Source organism: Barbus barbus (assembly GCF_936440315.1).
Source record: "Barbus barbus genome assembly, chromosome: 29".
Lineage (NCBI taxonomy): Eukaryota > Metazoa > Chordata > Actinopteri > Cypriniformes > Cyprinidae > Barbus > Barbus barbus.
This window is the reverse complement of record NC_136757.1, coordinates 21,997,407-22,017,623: the sequence shown is the minus strand read 5'-3', so window position 1 is coordinate 22,017,623 and position 20,217 is coordinate 21,997,407. Positions and strand designations below refer to the sequence as shown.

Genomic DNA, 20,217 nt, shown 5'->3' with positions numbered 1-20,217 from the left:
TCGATCTATTGTTGCGCCCACGTTTTCATTAGACAAATTTGACAACAATGTGGCGCCTGTCATTGGCCAAAGGGGGAAGGAGCGATCTGATTGGCTTGTCTCTTTTTCAACTGTGTCCACATGCGTTCTTTTCTCAAATAGCAAGCATCACGCAGAGCTAAAACATAAAACTTTTATCATAAGAAATTATTTACTAAAATTCAGGCAAAAGATCCCGTTAGACAACTGACTATTGATACTATAATATTTAAACGCATTGTTTGGCATTACTAACTGCCATTTAGACAAAACGGCTGTTAAAAAGTTCATTACGGGATTTTTTGAAACTTTTATTTTTCAGACATTTTTTATTATTATTTACAAGTAATTATTAGCCAAAATCAGTTTCGTATTATTTTATCTTTTAAAAGACAATATTTATTTCTAGGGATTTGCTGTAGTGAAGAGCCAATTCCTCGTAGAATGACTTCAATGTCGATAAAGGCACAACGGTAAGTTTGTTACGCTAGACTTTAAGTTTGTAATTGTTTACTCCATGTTTGTAATTGTTTACTGTAAACATTGTTGCGTCGTTTGAAAATGTCATTCATTTGTAGCATTATTGTAGAACTACTGATTTAAACGCCGGACAGAGTCAAGAAGGTTCAATGTGCTCATTTCTCATCGATTTCTCACAAAACATTGCGATATTTGATTGTAATCTAATTACTTAAGATGAACTAAATGAACACTGTACTGATTGACATGGTATTAATGTGGTTTAACGCCATAGGAATAGTTATATTAGTCTATCCTTTGCAATAAAAGCTATCGCTTCTGTTGCTCTGTATTTGTCCATCATTTAGGCTATAGCTACTATTAAGACACTATTTCTCACCGGCATTGTATTGTTTATTGTAAGCGTTGTTCTCGTTGCTTAACTAAGAGTATTCTTAGTTTTTTTTTTTTTTTCTCGAATACATTTCATGTGACTTTTTGATTATTTTTTAGCTTTTAGCTCAAACTTTTAAAAGTCTGCGGATTGTTAAAAATAAGAACATTAACAGAAAGTGCTATTATTATTATTAATATTTTATTATTATCATCATCCTTATTATTATTATTGTTAAATGATTTTAGAATTACATGCAATTGTATTGTTATGATTCGACACGTTTAAGAATTAAAAGCGAGGATTATTATTGTAAAACTAGACAGGTTTTAAAATGTCAGTGAGATGCCTAAAATTATTTTTGCAATGCTTCAATTTATCTACCCTTAGATTAGCGTAGTTTTTTTAAACAATGTACATATTTTTTATTTACATAATTATACAATATTTCAAGATTGTGGTGTCATAATACTAAAATGGTAAGTAATTGATTTTTCTGAGCATGTTAAAATGTCTTTTGAAATATGTTCTTGTAAAATACGAGTTTCTTGTAGCCTCAGTACATGATTACTGAATTTATTCCTCTATTGCTTGCTTATTAAAGGATTCATTGTACGATTATTATTATTTTTTTTTTTTTTCAAAATAAAAAAATGAAGTTTATCAGCTAAAAATGTAATGTTTGCTGGCGTCTAATAAACAAATCTGCTAGACAACAACAGACTTAAATCTGAACATTATTTCTTGTTCCTTGAGATTAATGCAAATCGCCAATAGGTTTTGCATTTTTCAAAGAATTTAAAGCAGATCGCCATGGTTCTCTTTGGTACCTGGACTCTGAATTTCTCGCCCCCTTCGATAAAGTGATGTGGGCCTGTACTGTTTCCCTGTCGCTCGGTTTCTTATTGTTTACACACTCAATCACAGTAAGCAAATGCCATCTGTCCCCCCGTCACTCTCATCTGCACCTTTAATTACCCAACCAGCACACTAATAGAGACGATATTAAACTAAAGCTTTTTGACATTCAAAGTCATTATCTCTGCAGCGATCTCACGCGACTGAAAATAGACATCCCGAGATCATTACAAAACCGCAAGCAGGCGTTGATTGTTCATAAACCGAGAGATGATGAAAGCACAGCTCTGAATAATTGTGATCTTATATGAGAACTAAGCCGGTTTTATGTAAGCTGTTCTGTCGAAGAGTCACAACTTTCGGAATGTAACAAAGTAAACGACTTCGATATTTTTACATGCAATATTTAGATATTTACATGCAACCCACTTACTCAATGCAAAACATTTAGTGCAGAATGTAGAATATCAAATGCATTTCAAACCATCTAATATACATGGCTTTCACAATAAGGCTACTTTATATCCGTTCGAGAAACCCTTTATGAACCCAGGAGCCAATGCACTTTTCTATTAAAAACTTTTTAATTCTCAGAACTTCCACAGAGCAAACTTTGGTAAGAAAAATGTTCTACTCTGAGACTAAGAAGAAACTTTATTTTTAAGAGAGTAGGCAACATTTACTAATTCTGTTCAGGGAGAACCTATATTTTATGAAGTTTAAATAATGAATCCGGCCCTCTACACACTTTACTTGAAAAAGAAAATCTCTCCATTGAATGGGCGTCTCTGTGAATTCCAATTAAATGCCCCCGGGCAATTAAAACTGACTGTGGGCACTTAGGAAATTCAACATTCTTTCAACAGTTCATCAGACCTATGCATCAAAAACCCATACAAGGCTTTCACTCCCTTTTGAATCTCCACCGCTGACTGAGTTTTACACCGTTTTAAAGCAGCACAAAAGAGATGCTTGACCCGACATATGTAACAGCATGTCTCTGTTCCTCCAGCACCCCGGAGCGCTATTGTACGGACCTTTCTCTCCGCTGATACCCGGCCGGAGCGCGGCTGGACCCGAACTGCCTCCCTGCGGAACTCCTGCTGGAATGGTTTGAGTGCGCAGAGCGCAGCAGAGGTTAGAGTAGCAGATAAAAAGGGGAATGAGGGTGCCGAGCGCGCGGTTTTTAGAAAAACCAGTGTATTTACACGCTTCATCTCGTCTCCAGGTTCTCATTAGGTTGTTAACCTCTTGTTCACATGAAAAGCTGCCGCACCGCACAGGACCCTTGAGCGCAGCAATGGCATTCCCCTAAAGGCACAGAACAAAGCGCTTAAAATAACTGCGTTAAATTAAGCTTTTATTGGCTTAGGATGGACGCTCGATGTGGCTTGCTTTAGTTATTTACCTAAAAATATATATTTTTAATATTTACTCATTTAGCGTAGCCTATTATGTAATTAGGCTATTAATTAACGCTTATTTATCCATCCGTATACTTATTTTAATTTACGAAATTAAACAATCCTCACATACACTTTCAGAAAAAAAGGCACAAAAACTGTCACTGGGGTGGTACCTTTTCGAAAGGTAAAATTTTGTACCTTATTTAGCCCTAAATATAGCACATTTATACCTTAAATGTAGCCTAGGCCTACATATTTTACCCTAGTAGTGTATATATTAACATCTAAATGATACATTTTGAAAAGCTACAGTGATATATTTTGTACCTTTTTCTCTGAGAGTGAGCGGTACTTTGTACCTTTTGGTGCCTTTTTGTTTTAATAAAACAAAATAGTTCGAGAATCATATAGGTTTCATATGTTACAAAAGAAGTTTCTTAAATTTTGATGGAAACGGAAACTTTGAAACGGAGCTGTTTCTTAATTTTAAAATCATAATGCAATCTATTCTTGGTCTGATGCTTACACTATATAGGCTACTATAATATTCTGGTTCTGCAAACTGTAAAATTGCAAGATGGGAAATAACTTTATTAAGACGTCCAGGTTATATTTGGGGGGTGTGGGGGGAGGGGGGTAGGCTATACAAGACCATATTATAAAAACAACTTATTACTCTAAATTTCCTCTGTAGACTCACTTCCACTTTTTACACCGAGGATGCACAACGCCGATGACAGAAGAAATTATGTGAGTGTGTGTTCAGGCAGCAGCCAATTAAAATGCGGCCTCCATCCCTCCACATCTGCCTCCCTTTACAAACGAATCAAACAGAAAAGCAGGAACCCAGTGAAAGAGCGCTCATTGAGATCACAGATGGAGTATAGGTTTTTGCAAGAAATTTGAGAAACACCATTGTCCCAAATCCAAACTCAATGTGGTCCCTCACAATGGTTGGGGCTTTGAGCTGCGCCGACTCAATTGGCCTTGTTTTTTAAACTTGAAGTGTTGAGCACAAAGACCGGCCTCCTAAATGTCACAACCGCTCCAAGTGGGGCTCTGCAGCGCGATGCTGCCTGAAAAAAGAAAAAGAACACAATTATGAAGCAATAATTACTCTACTTCTCTTCGCACGCCACTGCGTCTATTCAGGCCCCTTTAGCCCCATTTAATGCTTTATCCCCGTCCACGATAATCCGAATACCACAGCTTTATTATTTTTTCTTCTCCCTTGCAGAATTTTCTTATGAGACGGGATTGGGAAACGGGGATTGTGCTAACCTGGACAATGCCCGTGTCAACTTACTTTCTGGACAACTTTTTAATATCGAAAGATTAATGCTTAGTGTCACAGCTAATAGCTGCTGAACGATACGATATATTCTTTTTAATAAGTTCATCCGTTTAATTTTTTCTGGAATTAGCCTATACTGCTTACAAGTCGTTACTCACAAAAAATAAAGTAGTGTCTTAATTAAACCTGTTTTCTGAAGAGGGGCCAAATGAAAATTATCCTGAGATCTAGGCTAAATATTTAAAGCAGACATGTAAAAAAAAAAAAAAAAAAAAATACTGACAATAATGTCAAGGACAACCGTATTATAATAATATACGATAATTAAAATAATTGAACGATAATAAATAAATCACATTTTTAAAAGTAGCACATTATGCCTCTAAGCTGCATTATTAATATAGTCCTGCAAAAGTATAAAACACTATTTTTTGCAGTGTGGAAAACTGCTTATACACTGTGTATAAAACACAAATTTTCATTCAATGTAAAAAAAAGGGGGCAAAAACATTTAATTTAATAAACATGCATTGTAGGCCTGTGTTAGGCATCTTTGTAAAACGGCAAAATGCACAACAGTTCTCACAAAAGAGTTTATTTTATTATCTTGAATATTAGCCTCATTGCTTTGCCGAGTAAATATTTTTGAAGGAAAGATGACGTCTTAATATATCAGTTAAATCAGGACATAACAGGGCGTTTGTGATTTATTGGTTAATTTAAGGATACAATAGTTGTGCATTTCAGCGTATTTCTTGTATTCGTTTTGGGAAAAACGTTTGATGCTAATTGCCAATAAAGTAGAAGGTTTACCTAGATGCCATCAAAATATATATAGCCTATACAAAAAATGCGATTTCTCAGTTTAAAATAATATTATGTAAAATGACATTTCTCAGGCAGAGATGTGCTCTCCTGAATAGAAACTCAACCCTTTTTAGGAAATTGTTCTTAAAAAAAGAAGAAGTATTGTCTACAGTATTTTTTTTTTTTTTTTGCTATTAAACATTAAATTAATTAAAAGTGATTTTTTTTCTTAGGAAAAATTGCAAATTAGAATTTCAACAATGCATTAAAGAGGGGAAGAGGTAATCTATCAAATTTAAATAAATTATAAAGACCATATATTATATATCTTTAATTATAAAGATAAATTATAAAAAAAATAAATTCAACTTACTAAAAACAAATAAACAATCCAAAACCAATCATTAAATACACAGAGTAACGTTTCCCTAATTGAAGAAACATCCATCAATAGTCAAAAAGTAATTTCCACCTACAGTAACCTTCAGTGCTCAATACCTAATGAAATGAAAACTCTATTGAAAACTCCTGGAGATCGGTCAAGATGACTGAAGCATTCCTTTTGGAAGCAGCCAATAAAACAATTTCTGTTCACACCAACCCCTCCCGTCTCACTCACTCCATTCGCACACATTGCCCACCACAAATGAGCCCCTTTTTCGGGCGACTCTTTAAGCCGCATAGATTCTGTTTCTCTAGCGTCTCTGAGAAAGTAAACTTTGAGTGACCCTCCAGGTTAGTTTAGTCTGGGATTTCAGCATCGTTGGGTGAGTGGATGCTGTGGGATCAGGAACTGCTTCAAAGAAGAGATCACTTGCGTCAGGAATTCTCTTCTCTCACCAAGGGCCAGCAGCATTCTTGACCCTTATAAAGACTAGTCAAACATTATTGAACGCTTCCCTTTTGTTACTGAAGAATCGAGCCACCACCTGATGTTGCCAGAGGAGAATCTGTCTCACAAGAAGCCACAAAATAACTCTATTGTCCCTAAATAGAGAGTTTGGGATCAAACCATGATGGCATTGGAAAATCGGATTCTTGACTGACAGCAGCTACGATTCAGGGTCACTGATTGAGATGTCACAGATCCGACAAGTGGGCAACAGGGTAACTGACTGAAAAAGAAAATCACTGACAAATACAAAACTCAATACAACTAATAAAACTTTTTAAAAATGCAATTACACACTATTTTTCATTGTTAAAAGTGCTATATAAGGTGACTTTACTTGACATGTAATATATATACACATATATACACACACACACACACACACACACACACACACACACACACACACACACACATATATTACACACAAACACCATTGTTGACCCTTAAAGCTGAATTTTGAAATAACTTGAATTTTGAAGTACAATCAACTTACAAATTACATTAAACTGGCTTAAAAAATGAGTTGAACCTTGTACAACTGATAATTTAAAGTGGAAAACTGTTTAATTTATTTTTGATGCGTTAATGTAAAACACGTCATAACTTATTGGTCTTGTTTTCTTTCTTTTTTACAGTGAATAAATTCTAAAAGGTAATAAAAATTTTCAAAATGGGAGGAAAATCAAAAACCCATTATGTCCTCTGATACAGGATTATTTTTTCCAAACAGGAGGATTACTGTTTCAATTGTGTGAATTATTGTGCTCTTCTCATATTGCTCAAAACACACCTGCCAAAAGAACGCCGATAACGAAGTGTAGACAAGCTGGATCAAGCTAAAAGAAATATCAGTTCACTTCTTAAAAAGACAGCATTTCCGACCTGCTCATCACTGCTGTCTGTGTCAGTACAAAGTCAATGTCTGCATGCATTAACCAATCATTCAGTCGTTGAAACAGTAATTTCACACGCACACAGGAGCTGCATAACCAGCATTTCTCCCTCGGGCTGGATTTACCAGTCTTTCACACCTGATCGAGCATGATGAAAATGAGAAAATCTTACCTTTCAATGCTTGCCCTTTCTTGAAGGCATGAACACGGAAGAGCAGACTAGGCCAAACTTAAAATGATACCTGGAGAACAGCTGATTCTGAAACAGATTCAAGTCCAATTTACACAGGCATTACTCATATTTGACGACATTAAATTGCAGAGCAGAAGTGAGAATATAAACCATAAGGAAGGAAGGAACATTCACCTTTTGCGAATGCTCATTTTGGGGCTTACGAACACACAAGAGCCGATTTCAGAGAATTGTGTTACCCGACCAAGCTTGAAGAGAGCTGTAATTTAGTTTGTTGTTGTCACTTTGAATAAGGCTGCTTTCTCCTTTGTCTGAAATGAATACTGAACTCACTGACCAGAACAACACAATGTTTGAGTTAGTTTAACATACTACGCTCATTCTCACCAAACAGTGTGTGTGAGAAACAGAATGATTCATGTCTTCTCAGGGCACATCACCAGTGGAAGTATGACTGGATGCACACATTAGACAATCAGATTCCTTGCGTGAGAAGACAGACAACACAAATGAAACAGCCTGCAGGTTAGACTCTCCTTCTATCCAGTTTAAAAAATGTCAAATGCACATGAGGAACTGTACTTTACATTAAACAAATTCTGTTCACTACTTATAGTTAACAGATCACTTCATTAGCTTTCAATACATCGACCAAAATACAGGATGGATCACTGAACCATCATATATATATCATATTTTAACTAATTATTTAACTTGGATCAATCATAAACTCATTAAAATGGAGCTGCAGAGATTACAATCAGCATTTAATTTCAAGGTTCAATGGGGGAAATAGTCATAATGGCTAATAATTCTCATCAGTGATGTCTGAAAACCTCAAAGAAAACAAAAAACAAACTCTACAACATCTACTGTCAGTACTTCAGTGTCTCTGCATGTTATGTAGCATCCAGACAGTTCCTCAAAGTGACCAGTGAATATTCTTTGAGTCCTTTTAGAATACATGACCAGTCATGTGACCGCCACTGGCTACATTCTCATGCACAACAGACAAAAAGACCAAAAAAAAAAAAGGCTCAAGCTCCAGTGAATTACAATGTTAACCCATAAGTAGTTCACATCAGCAGTGAAGATATTTGTGGTATTCCCAGGGTCAATTCCTCATTGAGTCAAAATATTTAAAAATAATAACTTGTAGCAATCCTTACTGCAGTAATCTGGAAAATAATTGGGTAACAATAAATTGGTGCGATGTTATTTTACTCCTGTCATAGGATGTTAAAAGAACAGTTTAAAGCAATAAATGAAAAACCTGTCATTTGTTTGCCCACATATTGTTCCAAACCTGTATGACTTTAATAAAAACTGATTTTTTCAAGAATTGCACTGGTCGCTCAGTCCGATTCAATAACAAATCAAAAATGAATCAAACATTGCTATACCCCACCATGATAGATTTTCATTAAAAATGACTTAGATTTCTAACTTCAGATGTCTATAGGAGACTTGCTATATAGCACACAAATCAGATTGACCATCTTTATGATGCTTTTGTGTCCTTTTTGAAGCTCCAGTCCTCATTCAGATGGTCCTCAGAACAGTGTTTCATCATTTCTGTTTGGAAAACACAAATCCAACTTTGGAACGACGAGTGAGTTAATAAATAATGTAAGAATCCTTTAAATTTACCTTAGCAGTCATGTATTAAAAATGGAGAAATTCCATGCGAAGAGGCCATGTGCTGGTTTGATGATGTCATGATGATATAGTCACCCACACATGAAGGTAAAAATAAATTTAGAGTGGCAAGACACATGCATGTTCATATATTCTTTATATAATGTATATTAACCTAAATCTAATACAGCATCAAACTTAAAAATGGGGGGGAAAGTGAGAAAAATAAACAAGTATTAAACCAAGTATAATCAATTTGGGTACAAGGAAGAAGCCGTGATGATGGGCTGTCCAGGGCCGTGCTGAGAATCAAGGACTCTGAGAACCTTGGGAAAGGAAATGGTCCAGCGTTCTCCAGGAAATGTCTCTTTGTATGACTTTTATTTATTTGTAATTTTTTTAATTGATAATTAATTCATCTCATTTCAACACAAAACATGTCTAAAAAGCAGCCGCAGTGAAAAGTCCTTGTCTGTGAGGCTGGCTGTTTTAGACTTCCACACCTCTGCTTGGTTTTTTTTGTTGTTTTTTTTTAACTTTTCGGTTACCTTACATTTCGGGTGGAAAAAGAACATTACACTGCAGTTATGGGAGAGTGATCGTTTATCCATGTGCTTGTGAAGGCCTCAGTGTGCATAAAATGTACACCAGCATTCATATACAACGCACTGTGTGATAGTGTGTGAAGGCTTGTGTGTATGTGGGTGTGTGTCTGGTTGCTGTGGACATCATGCTAAAAGTTCTTTGCTTATTCTTCTTGTTCGCCTCAGGACATCTCCGATCAGTCCTACTCTTTGGCCTCCAGGAACAGGGTCTCCTGAGGGAAGAGTTTAGCCTCCACCAGATCCCATGCCGGGTCTAACTGCGTTATCTGGGAAGAGATTGAAAAAAAAAAAGAGCAAATTTGAGATGTTTTTCCATGCTTAAGGAATAAAATTTTTTTTTACTAATTTTAAGGCCCACTTACACCAATGACGATGACTTAACAACTTATAATAATAAAAAAAATCATTCTAAATTGAAAGGGGACCTATTATGCAAAAATCACTTTTATAAGGTGTTTGAATACAGTTGTGTGGCAGCAGTGTGTGAAAACAACCAGCCTATAATGTAAAAACAAAATACACCCACTCATTTTTAAAATAATCCCAATAAATAAAACACTGAACACGCAATTCCAGAATTCTTCCTACAAACACGTCATTGTAGGAAGAAATCCCACCCATTTGTGACGATCTCTGCCCTATTAAACACAGCCCTGAGTGAGAAGCAGCAGTCTGCCATTACTGTTTTCTTGATTCAGAAACGTCCTGTTGCATTCTACGTTGTCACTTCTTCAAGAGTCTCTCCTTCATTGTCCGATTCCTGTTCGAACATATAAGGCTGAACACCTCTACTGAGAGTTTCTGACAAGTTCAGTGTGTAAGATTGTCCTGTTTTGTTGTTGCCGGTATGCCGGAGCATGAGCTCTTTTGAAAGAATAATAATAAATAATAATAATGCATTTTATTTAATGGTAACTCTGGAAACACCCAAGGTCATATTACAGCAAGCAAAATAGTAAAAATAAAATACAAAAAATTAACAACAGACAAACAAATCCTGGCAGCATTACAAAGTTCAAAAGCACAACTGCATACATACAACATAACTACAAGTAAATAGTATGGAAGCCTGTTTCCGCTATGGGATAAAAAATGAAAAATGTAATTGTGACTTTCTACCTCACGATTTAGACTTATGAGCAAAAAAAGTTTGAATTGACTCTGAAAAAGTGTCCAAAATGCAATCTATAAACTCAGAACCTTCTTTTTCGCAGAAAAAATAGCTCACAATTCTGACTTCTGCTACGGAATAAAAATAAAATGCAATTGCAACTTTTTAAATCGCACAATTCTGAGGTCTTTTCTTGCAAATGCGAGTTTATATGTCACAATTCTAACTTTCTCAAAAATGCAAGTTCTCTCGCAATTGTGACTTTTTTTCAGTTTTCTCGCAATTCTGAGAAAAAAAGTCTCAGTATGTATAAAAATGTATAAATCTCGTGGTGGAAACAAGCTTCCATAGAGTAGCCACGTCCATATCAAAACTGTAACAATAACAGCACAGATGAATGATGTAGTTGGAATCGCTTTCAGAATGACTATTTTCCAGCTAACGAATGCTAAAAACACTGACAGCCAATCAGAATCCATTTGTTTTAAGAACTTGAGCTTTTCAAGTGGTAGACGACAGACTATAATATAATAAACAGAACTCTTTATGGACGCTAATATAGTTATTATTATAGTAATTTTTCGTTCTTATTATGAACAGGCCATTATTGCAATAAGATTGTAAATTTATATTTTTTTTTACAATTTTGATATTGCAATAATGGCAGGTCATGAGGTGTGCGGGTTAAGTGTGGCCATTCCTCTTAAACTAAGCGATGTGTGGGGTCTAGCCTTCTGATGTCATTGGTTAATGCCGTAATGCGATAATGTCCCTGTGTGAGGTACGTGTCCTGTTTCCCTTTGGGATAGTAGCTGTTTGTTATCGCAAATGGACCGATCCAAGCCAAACACAAAAGCAATGGGGTGAGAACTCATCAGCCACTAATAATCTCCATGAGTGAAGCCCGACTTCATTATCCAAGAGCAATGCAATCACTGGCCACACTTTTAACAGCAAACTAACTGACATTTGTCGAGCGCTTGTGTAAGCGTCTTGTGATCCTGCGCCGAGAGAGAAAAGGAGAGCGGGAGATGATGGCTGTATTGTAGTGAGCTAATAGCAGAGCGTTCTCTTGTTACACGGGGCCTTTGCTCACACCTGGGTGTCCACACATCGTATGGCCACAGTGCTCAGGACAGGGGCTTAACTGCAGCCTGGTGACAGGGCTCTGATTAAGGCCTATTCTCTGCTCCGAAGACCCCTCCAGCTCTACGTGTTTGTAATTAAAACACAGAGCTGAAAGCAGCTGGACTGGAAGGTCACGGGGTTGGAAAATAAACCGGTGTATAGTGTAATTTCTGTTAAAGAGGTCAGGACACTGAAAAAAATTCTCAAAAACTGTTCCATATTTCATGGTTTCTAAGGTGTCATGGGTGTTTTTCTTACTGGCCCAAATCAAAAAACATACTCATTATTGCCACAATAATGAGAAAAAGCTATGTAAAGTCCTTTTTGAGACACTGAGGAATAATTTAAAAAATTTCTTTGGTAATTGGCAGCATGCCACATATATATATCACTGAATGAATACATTATATCATGAAATCATGAATAATAATTTGTATAGTATTTACACCACAGATTAACCTTAATAATAATTATTCTATTGTTCATTAATGTTAATTTACATAACTTAAATAGCTACAAATGTGTGTAGTACTGTTCAAAATTTGGGGGGACTTTTTACATGTTTTTGAAAGCTCTCGAGCTCACCAAGGCTGCATTTATTTGATCAAAAATACTGTAAAAACAGTAATATTGTGAAATAATATTACAATTTAAAACAACAGTTTTATATTTGAATAGATTTTAAAATATTATTTATTCCTGTGATGACAAAGCTGAATTTCCAGCAGCCATTACTCCAGGCATCAGTGTCACATTACTCTTCAGAAATCAATCTAATATGCTGATTTGGTGCTTAAGAAAGATTTCTTATTGTTATAATTATATGTCATTTTGAAAACGGCTGTGCTGCCTAATATTTTTGTGGAAACTGCACCAGACTTTTTTTTCAGGATTCTTTTGATTTTTTTTGTAACAATTTAAAAGTCTTTACTGTCACTTTTATTAAAATATGAATACATCCTTGCTGAAAAAAAGTATTAATTAAAAAATCCAACTTTTGAACATTAGTATAGGTAGAAATTATCAATCAAGATTAATAAAAATTTTCATAGTTAATTTTTGATACCTAATTACACACACATATACTGTCAATAAATTTTATTTAACTTGAAATATACTTAAAATATACTCCATAACAAAAACAATAATTCTAATGTCTAAAAACTAATTTTACATTAAAAAAAAAAGAAATGTTTTGAGGTAAAGGCCTCATCGGGACACACCTGACATGAAGCACTGTGCAGACGACAGTAAGTTCAAAGTGACAGCGTATTATCGGCGGTTTGACATCTCGAAGGGGGGTAGTACAGATATCACACCCACTTCAGCACATTAGCTGTGTCGCCCCAAACCTCATTTTAGCGTGTGACTTATGCCTTTTTTGCTTTTCAATCTGACCTGAGGGCACAGGAGGGGGTAGTACATCGTAAAAACACTTTCGCTCCCACCAGGATGCCTTCCCTTTCTTTCATACGAGCGCTTAAGAAAAACTTCAAATGGAAATGAACCCGAAAACCTGCTATAACACACCAGCATCAGGTAGAATTAAATGAGGTTCTAGGGTGGCGCAGATGTGTGCGTGTGTTTGTGTTGATGACTGTTCTCTTTTAAAGGGGAATGAGAGAAACAAGGTGGCACTCCAATGGCAGGAGACAGATGCCATGGGTGATTGTTTACATTGTTATCCAATTAACAGACCATAAGAGGAGAAGCATCTGTCAACAAACAAAGCTGTTGTTTTCCTCCACTCTCCCTGTCTTTCGCTCTTTTTCTTACTCTCACGCCCTCCCTCTCTCTTTTCCCAGCACTTGTTAGTTTCTTCAGAAACCTTCTGTTTGGCCCTTCTGAATTAAATTAGACTTCGCTGTGCAACAGCGATTTAAAGTACGATTAAAACTCCCCTGACTGACAAACTTAACCCGCAATGCACCGACGGGGGACGTTAAGACCAAATGAATTCAAATGTGCCCGGGTAGTGTGATCTCCACTGGTGAACAATACGTTCTCCAATGGCCAAAGTAAACAGAAGAAGAAAAGAGATCATTTGAAGGGTGTGGAGACTCATATCACCGTAATCCTGAAGAGGTTTATTAAAGCAAGAAGTGGCCGTGCGATGGAGGAGAGGCCCAGGCGGCTGTTTTCTTTGGGCCTTGATGATGTTGATGGCAGGTAATCCTGTTAAACCTTTAACACACTCATCTTCAACGGCCCCACACAGTCACCAAACAAACACAGATGACCACAGGAAAAGGGGCACGCGAGAGAGAGGGAACCCTGCTCTCCAAAAGTAGAGTGCTACTCGACTGCTGAGCCCTAAATGGAATGATGACCATTTAGAGGCCATTGAAAAGGAGCAAAAAAATAACAAAAAGTTGAAGCAATGTATACTATTGTTCAAAAGTTTGGAGTCTGTAAGATGTTTTTGAAAGAAAGACCCTTATGCTCATCAATCACCAGTCTAATTTGCTAAAAAAAAATACAGTAAATAATGTAAAATATTATTACAATTTAACATAACCGTTTTCTACAGTATTTTTACACATTTTAAATGTAATTTATTCCTGTGATGGCAAAGCTGAATTTTCAGCAACCATTACTCCAGCATTGTGTCACATGATCCTTCAGCTATCATTCTAATATGCTAATTTGGAGTCACTTTTAATTAATAATAAAAAAAAAAAACTATTCTATTAATCTGTCTGTTGGACTGTAATTCTTTTATTATCCTCACTGTATAAATTATTAGATTATGTTGAATAATTATATTAAAAATACTTATGGTCAAAATTATTTTTCTCTTATGCTCACTAAGGCTGCAACGCCTTTCTGAGCAGTAAAAACAGTAATATTGTCAGATGTAACTATAAATTAAAATACTGTTCTTTTATATTTTAAAATGTATTCCTGTGATGGCACATCTGAATTTTCGGCAGCTATTACTCCAGTCTTCAGTGTTACACAATCCTTCAGAAATCATCCCAATATGTTGATTTTTTTCAGAATTCTATGATTAAATTTCAAAAGGAAAGCATTAATTTGAAATGGTAATCATTTGTAACATTTTAAATGTCTTTAGTGTTACTTTTTGATAAATTTACTGCATCTTTGCTGAATTAAAGTATTATTATTATTATAATTATTATTTAAAAAGAAAATATTACTCGACTTTTGATTGGTAGTGTATAAAAATAAATAAATTAAATAAAATAAACAAATGCAACTAAAGGCTAAATGTAAAAAATTAGGCCCAAATATTGTGGGACTTACAAATATACAATATATAAATAGTATAATAAGCTTCTATAGTATATACACATTAATCATTTTTAAAAAGTGCAGGTGAAGGGAAAATGCACCAGCACTGTTAGTGTAAATATGTCTTCATGTGAAATTTGAGCAGTACTTTTAGATTAAAAAGAAAAAGAACACAAAGAAAATTAATTTGCATCACTGACTGTACTGTGTACATTTCTACCACCAGACTATTTGAAAAGTCCTGAGGGAATCAATACGGAGTTCACCGGAAAATAAAATAAAAGCTGAATGTCTCAGAGCATGATTAACTGATGTCACTTGCAGCTGCCAGTTCAGTTTAATTAATTTCATTATTAGTATACTTAAGGATTAACCTGATCAATAACACAGTAAACTCATTAAAATGACAATACAGAGTTTCATCATAAAGCAGGTGTATGTTACCAGGCCGCTGTAAAGTAAACTCTGCGAAGGCATCATTATAAATTAAGAATACACAGGTTTTAAGAAAGGTCTGGCTTCCGAATCACGTAGTCAAAACATTTAAAGTAAATTAGTAATAAGCTGAATGGCAGTCCTCGCTGATTCGCTGCGAGAGTTGTTTAAACTGAACATCTCCACTTTAAAGGCCAGGCAAATAAATATTGCCGTTCATTAGCACTAATAAAAGGACCTGCAATAAGCGGCTAATAGAGAAAGAAAATAAAGACCAGACACGCAAGATGTGGTTTTCCAAACAGAAGGAAAGAAGAAAAGGGAAAAAAGCAAACCAACAAAAAAAGAAAAAGAAAAAATATACAGCTGAAACAACGGTTCTAATGAAGCCATTTAGGGTCCTCCACCATTAATTAAAACCCAATAGCCAGGTCTGTGCTAGCGCTGTGTTGTAGAGTGTTTATTTGGCCAATTAGGAAAGCGGTGGGAGATCATTATCTGCCTGCAGGAGCGGTGAGGGCGTTAGCATTCGCAGTGTTGGAGTAAGACTCTGCTAAGGGCCGGCCGAGGGTGAAGACGGAGGAGGGAAGGAGGGTTCCCACCTCTGTGGAGAAGTCAATTCTGGCTCCCTGCTTGTCTTTAGCATGACCACGGGACGCTAAGGGGGGGTCTAAAGGCAAGAAGCCAATGCAAATGCACAGACAGGCCAGGCGCTGACGTAAGAGATGTGAAACTACACATCCAAATGGCTCTCTGAGGGTAGAAAGAACAGATGTTTTATCAAGCAGTGGTTTTGAAACTGGTTTGGTCTGGTGACCCAGACTTTGGACGTCACATGATGACCACAAAAGATTTAAAAAGATGAATAATAAAAAGTGATCTTTAGGCCACACTTTATAAATATATATAACATCCATGTTTATATTATATATTATATTAGAAATTATAATATATAATATTGCACTTATGTAAACAATAAGCTGACATGCAAAAAAAGATTCTACACACATAATTTGGGCTTTAGGCCACTTTTATCAGATCATCAGATTTAATTCAGTTTTTTAATACATTTATTGCATTCAGTGCACTGTTTACAGAAGTGCAATATTATAATGTAGGTGTATTAAATATTTATAACCTGTGGCATACAGATCATTTTTTTATTATTAATCTGTTTATTTATTGTGGTATATATATACCTCTTACTTAAATAAGAGGTATAATATATATATATATATATATATATATATAAAAAATTGTATTTTTCAATTATAAATATTAACAAAATTATATAACCATTTATGAATTTTTCTAGAAAAAGTTGGCAAGCTCATTTATCTTCATTTCATGTTTAGTTTCATTTTATTATTTGCATTTAGCTTTGTTTTCTCTATTCCGAACAGACCTGTTACTCATTTTTGGGTCAGAACCCACCATCTGAGGAGCATCGTTCTACAAGCGACACACGAGATTAGATTACTCATCCAAGAGATCCTCACGTATCCCGAGTTGGATAACTTTAAAAAACAACAGAAAACAAAAAGAGCTCGTCAGATGATTGGAGGTCCTCTAAGCGCTGGTGTGAGTGGCAATGTGACTGTGCCATGACATTAATGAGTGTTATGAATAGAAAGGGAATCCTGAGGCTGCTTTCTAATCCTTCCTCACGCTCTCGCTCAGAAGAGTGCAGGTGCATTGGATCTGTCCATCAAAGAGAAGAAAAGAACAAACAAACTGACAAACACAACCCTCGCAGGCCGCAAATGAAACAAAAGGCTTCAGACACTTTTCCATCGCTCTCTTTCTAAACTCCTCTGTTTAATCACTCTCTTATTGCTGGCAATTATCTTGGTTTTGGATGCGGAGAGGAGAGGGGGGGGGAAGAGATGAAGTTTAAACATTTGTGCAGAATTACAAATGCAATAGTGCTCATGGCCTAATCCTGTGGGAGGGATAGAGCGAGTCTGTGGCAGAGATGATTTTAATTAGAAGAGGCAGAGAGAGAGAGAAAGAGAGAGAGGATTAAACTCAAGCACTGTAGTCACAGTCACAAACACAGCCTGTTTTTCCTGCTTTTGCTTCCCTCCTTTTGATGGATACACATTTCACCCTCTGCAGAAACACGCAACTCGATTCTCTTTTGCTTTCCCAACAGAGACTGTGAATAAATGCAATACAATGTGTGAAATGGTGTTTGTTGGGTGTGAGGCTGTAGCCGAGTAGCAATGTTTAAGGCGGACATTGAGTGTTTATGTGCACGATAAGGTATTTTGTGCATGTGTTTAAAAGTGTGCGTTTGTTGGGGGCCTTAGCGCTCGTCCCCAAAGGGTTTGGATGACATGCTGTCTGGGCAGGCCTGCGCACATCTCTTGATTAATGGAAAGCCCATTTCTGTTTCCATGCTGTTAATTAGTCAGGCTGTTAAGAGCAGCGCTTGTTATCTACCTGCTGCAGAGTGCACAAACGCAGGATCTTTAATGACACAAACACACACTCACACACAGGAAAAAGAACTGCTGACTGTATCTGAAGTAGCCAGTGAACCTTTCTGCTTCTGAGGACCGCAATTAATATTCCGTAAATTATTCATGCACTTATGGATAGATGTAAAAAAAAAAGGAAAAATTAAATACACAGGAGGAAAAGAAATACTAATTAACCAGGCATGGCTTTTAATTAATGTGCAGGTGTGTGACTATCTGTGGACTTGTACAGTACACACACACACAAACTAAGATGAGCAACAAACTTCTGCCACACGCTGGGATTAACTAGCCAATTATACATTCTATTTTTCCTGCTGAGCTGCAACACTCACACACACACACACAAACACACGCACGCACACACACACACAGTTATTAGTGCACTACAGATGGACAGGAATTAAAAGATATTCACCATCAGTGGGGCTCTATACTAATATCAGTCATGTTCCAGCACGGGGAAAGTTGCCCACAGAAAATATATTGAACAGGAAGGAGGCGGGTGTTCCAGGACTCTGTGCGCACTTTGGTACTTATAATAGCTGTTATGAGTGGGGTAATGGTCATGACCGTTATCATTATTGTATACATGTATTTGCACCCAAATTTGCAGAAAAATAAACAATGCCTCCTTTTTTTGAGAATATCCTTTAAAGGAAAAAAGTTATTCATAAATACACAATAATAATAATAAAAAATACATTAGTGATATACACACTTTATATATAATTTATTAAAAAAAGTTATTAAATAATAATATTATTCATCTTAATATTTATTATTATTAAAGAAATTATAAAAGTTATATATACACACACACACATATACAGTTAAAATAAACCAAATTAATTAGATATAATTTAAATATATAATATAAAAAGTATCTATTGTGTCTTATATATAGCACTAATATGTCATTTTAAGAAATTATATATATATATATATATATATATATATATATATATATATATATATATATATATATATATATATATATATATATTTGTATTTAAATCATATATTTATGTATTTATTCATATTTATTTATACTTTTATTTTAAACAGTGTAAAAAGTTTTATTGTAAGTTTAAGGATTGTTTTAGGGTCAAAATGCATAGAAATTCTAAGACATTTATTTGAAAACTACATAAATCTAGTAAATGTTTGTGTGCATGTGTGAACTCACATTTCTGCGTGGAAAGGTGGTGAGCAGTTTGAACTCATCAGATGGGTAGCCCTTGGAGGCGACGAAGTCAAACAAGACCTGGAGTTTACAGCTTCCCAGGAACCGCCTTTCCAAAAACTCGCCACTTGGCGTCCGGATGCGCAGCTTGCTGATTGGCTCTCCGCCCTCCTCTTTGGGCTCTGGTGGCAGGGCCTGCTCCAATGAGAGACGGATAGCCTGCGCAGGGGACAGAAAAACGGTAACATTATGGCAAAACAATCATATCTCATATGTATCTCATAAACTAACCACTTTATAAATCTTCTGTTTTGAATTTGAAGGCTTAAAGCTCGTTTATTATTAAAATGACTATAAAACCACACTACTGTACCGCATAACGTATGTATGCATGGATCTTATGAAGTCGCAGCACGCAAGTCATGCGTCAAAGGTCCTAAATTTAGAGCTTGAATGTGCCACAAAAAAAAAAAATTCTTTCCATTTTGCACGTCAGAAATATCACACTGTAAAAAAATAAATAAATAAACTAAACGAGTCAAAAGCGAGGGACGGGGAGGGAAACAGCGAAAAGTCGCATACACATTTAAAGAGAATAAGAGTAAAAGTGAGAGGGAGAGGTGAGGGAATTGCACAGTCTCTAGTGACACGGAGCACGACCTGCTGCTCCTCTGGGCTTTTCAACTCCAGCTTGTTGTTCCTGTTGTGACACTGGGCAGCATATGCTGTGACAAAACACGCAGGCTTTATTTACACACCATAATGCAATTATATTTCATCAAAGTGTACAACAGTAGCTCATTAGCAGCAGGTGGCTTGTGTGAGCGCGTGCCGGCCCCGCTCCCTTAGGTAGGGGCCGCGTGTAAAAAGCCCTCTGGGGGTGGGGGGGGGGGGGGGGTGAACGGCGTCTCTCCCAATCCCTGCTCGGGATGTATGTGTGCACGTACGTGTCTGTGTGTTTCCTGGTCCCTGCGCACAAAGGGCACTAAGGAGCATCCTTTTCACTGCGTTAAACAAACAGAGTGTGTGTGTAGCACCTGACGACAGAGAATAATGATATCCCCACTCCCCCTCTGCCTTTCATGCGCTGTCTGGGTCACAAAAGAGTCCAAATCACAGAGCATTTCCCCTCTCTACTTCTCTATACACTTCTGCTGAT

At 36.2% G+C, this 20,217-nt stretch overlaps 1 protein-coding gene across 2 annotated transcripts in view; it reads right to left on the bottom strand.

Annotated features, from left to right (window-relative positions):
• Window positions 1-8,994: 8,994 nt before the first annotated feature.
• Window positions 8,995-20,217, bottom strand: part of faf1 (Fas (TNFRSF6) associated factor 1) — a 72,250-nt gene continuing 61,027 nt past the window's right edge. For both annotated transcript variants that reach the window (XM_079384324.1, XM_079384325.1), the window contains exons 18-19: window positions 19,062-19,277; window positions 8,995-9,726 (exon numbers count right to left, since the gene is read on the bottom strand). In XM_079384324.1, coding sequence (XP_079240450.1) covers window positions 9,643-9,726; window positions 19,062-19,277 — 300 coding nt within the window. In that variant the 3' untranslated portion in view covers window positions 8,995-9,642. The remainder of the gene's footprint in view (window positions 9,727-19,061; window positions 19,278-20,217) is intronic.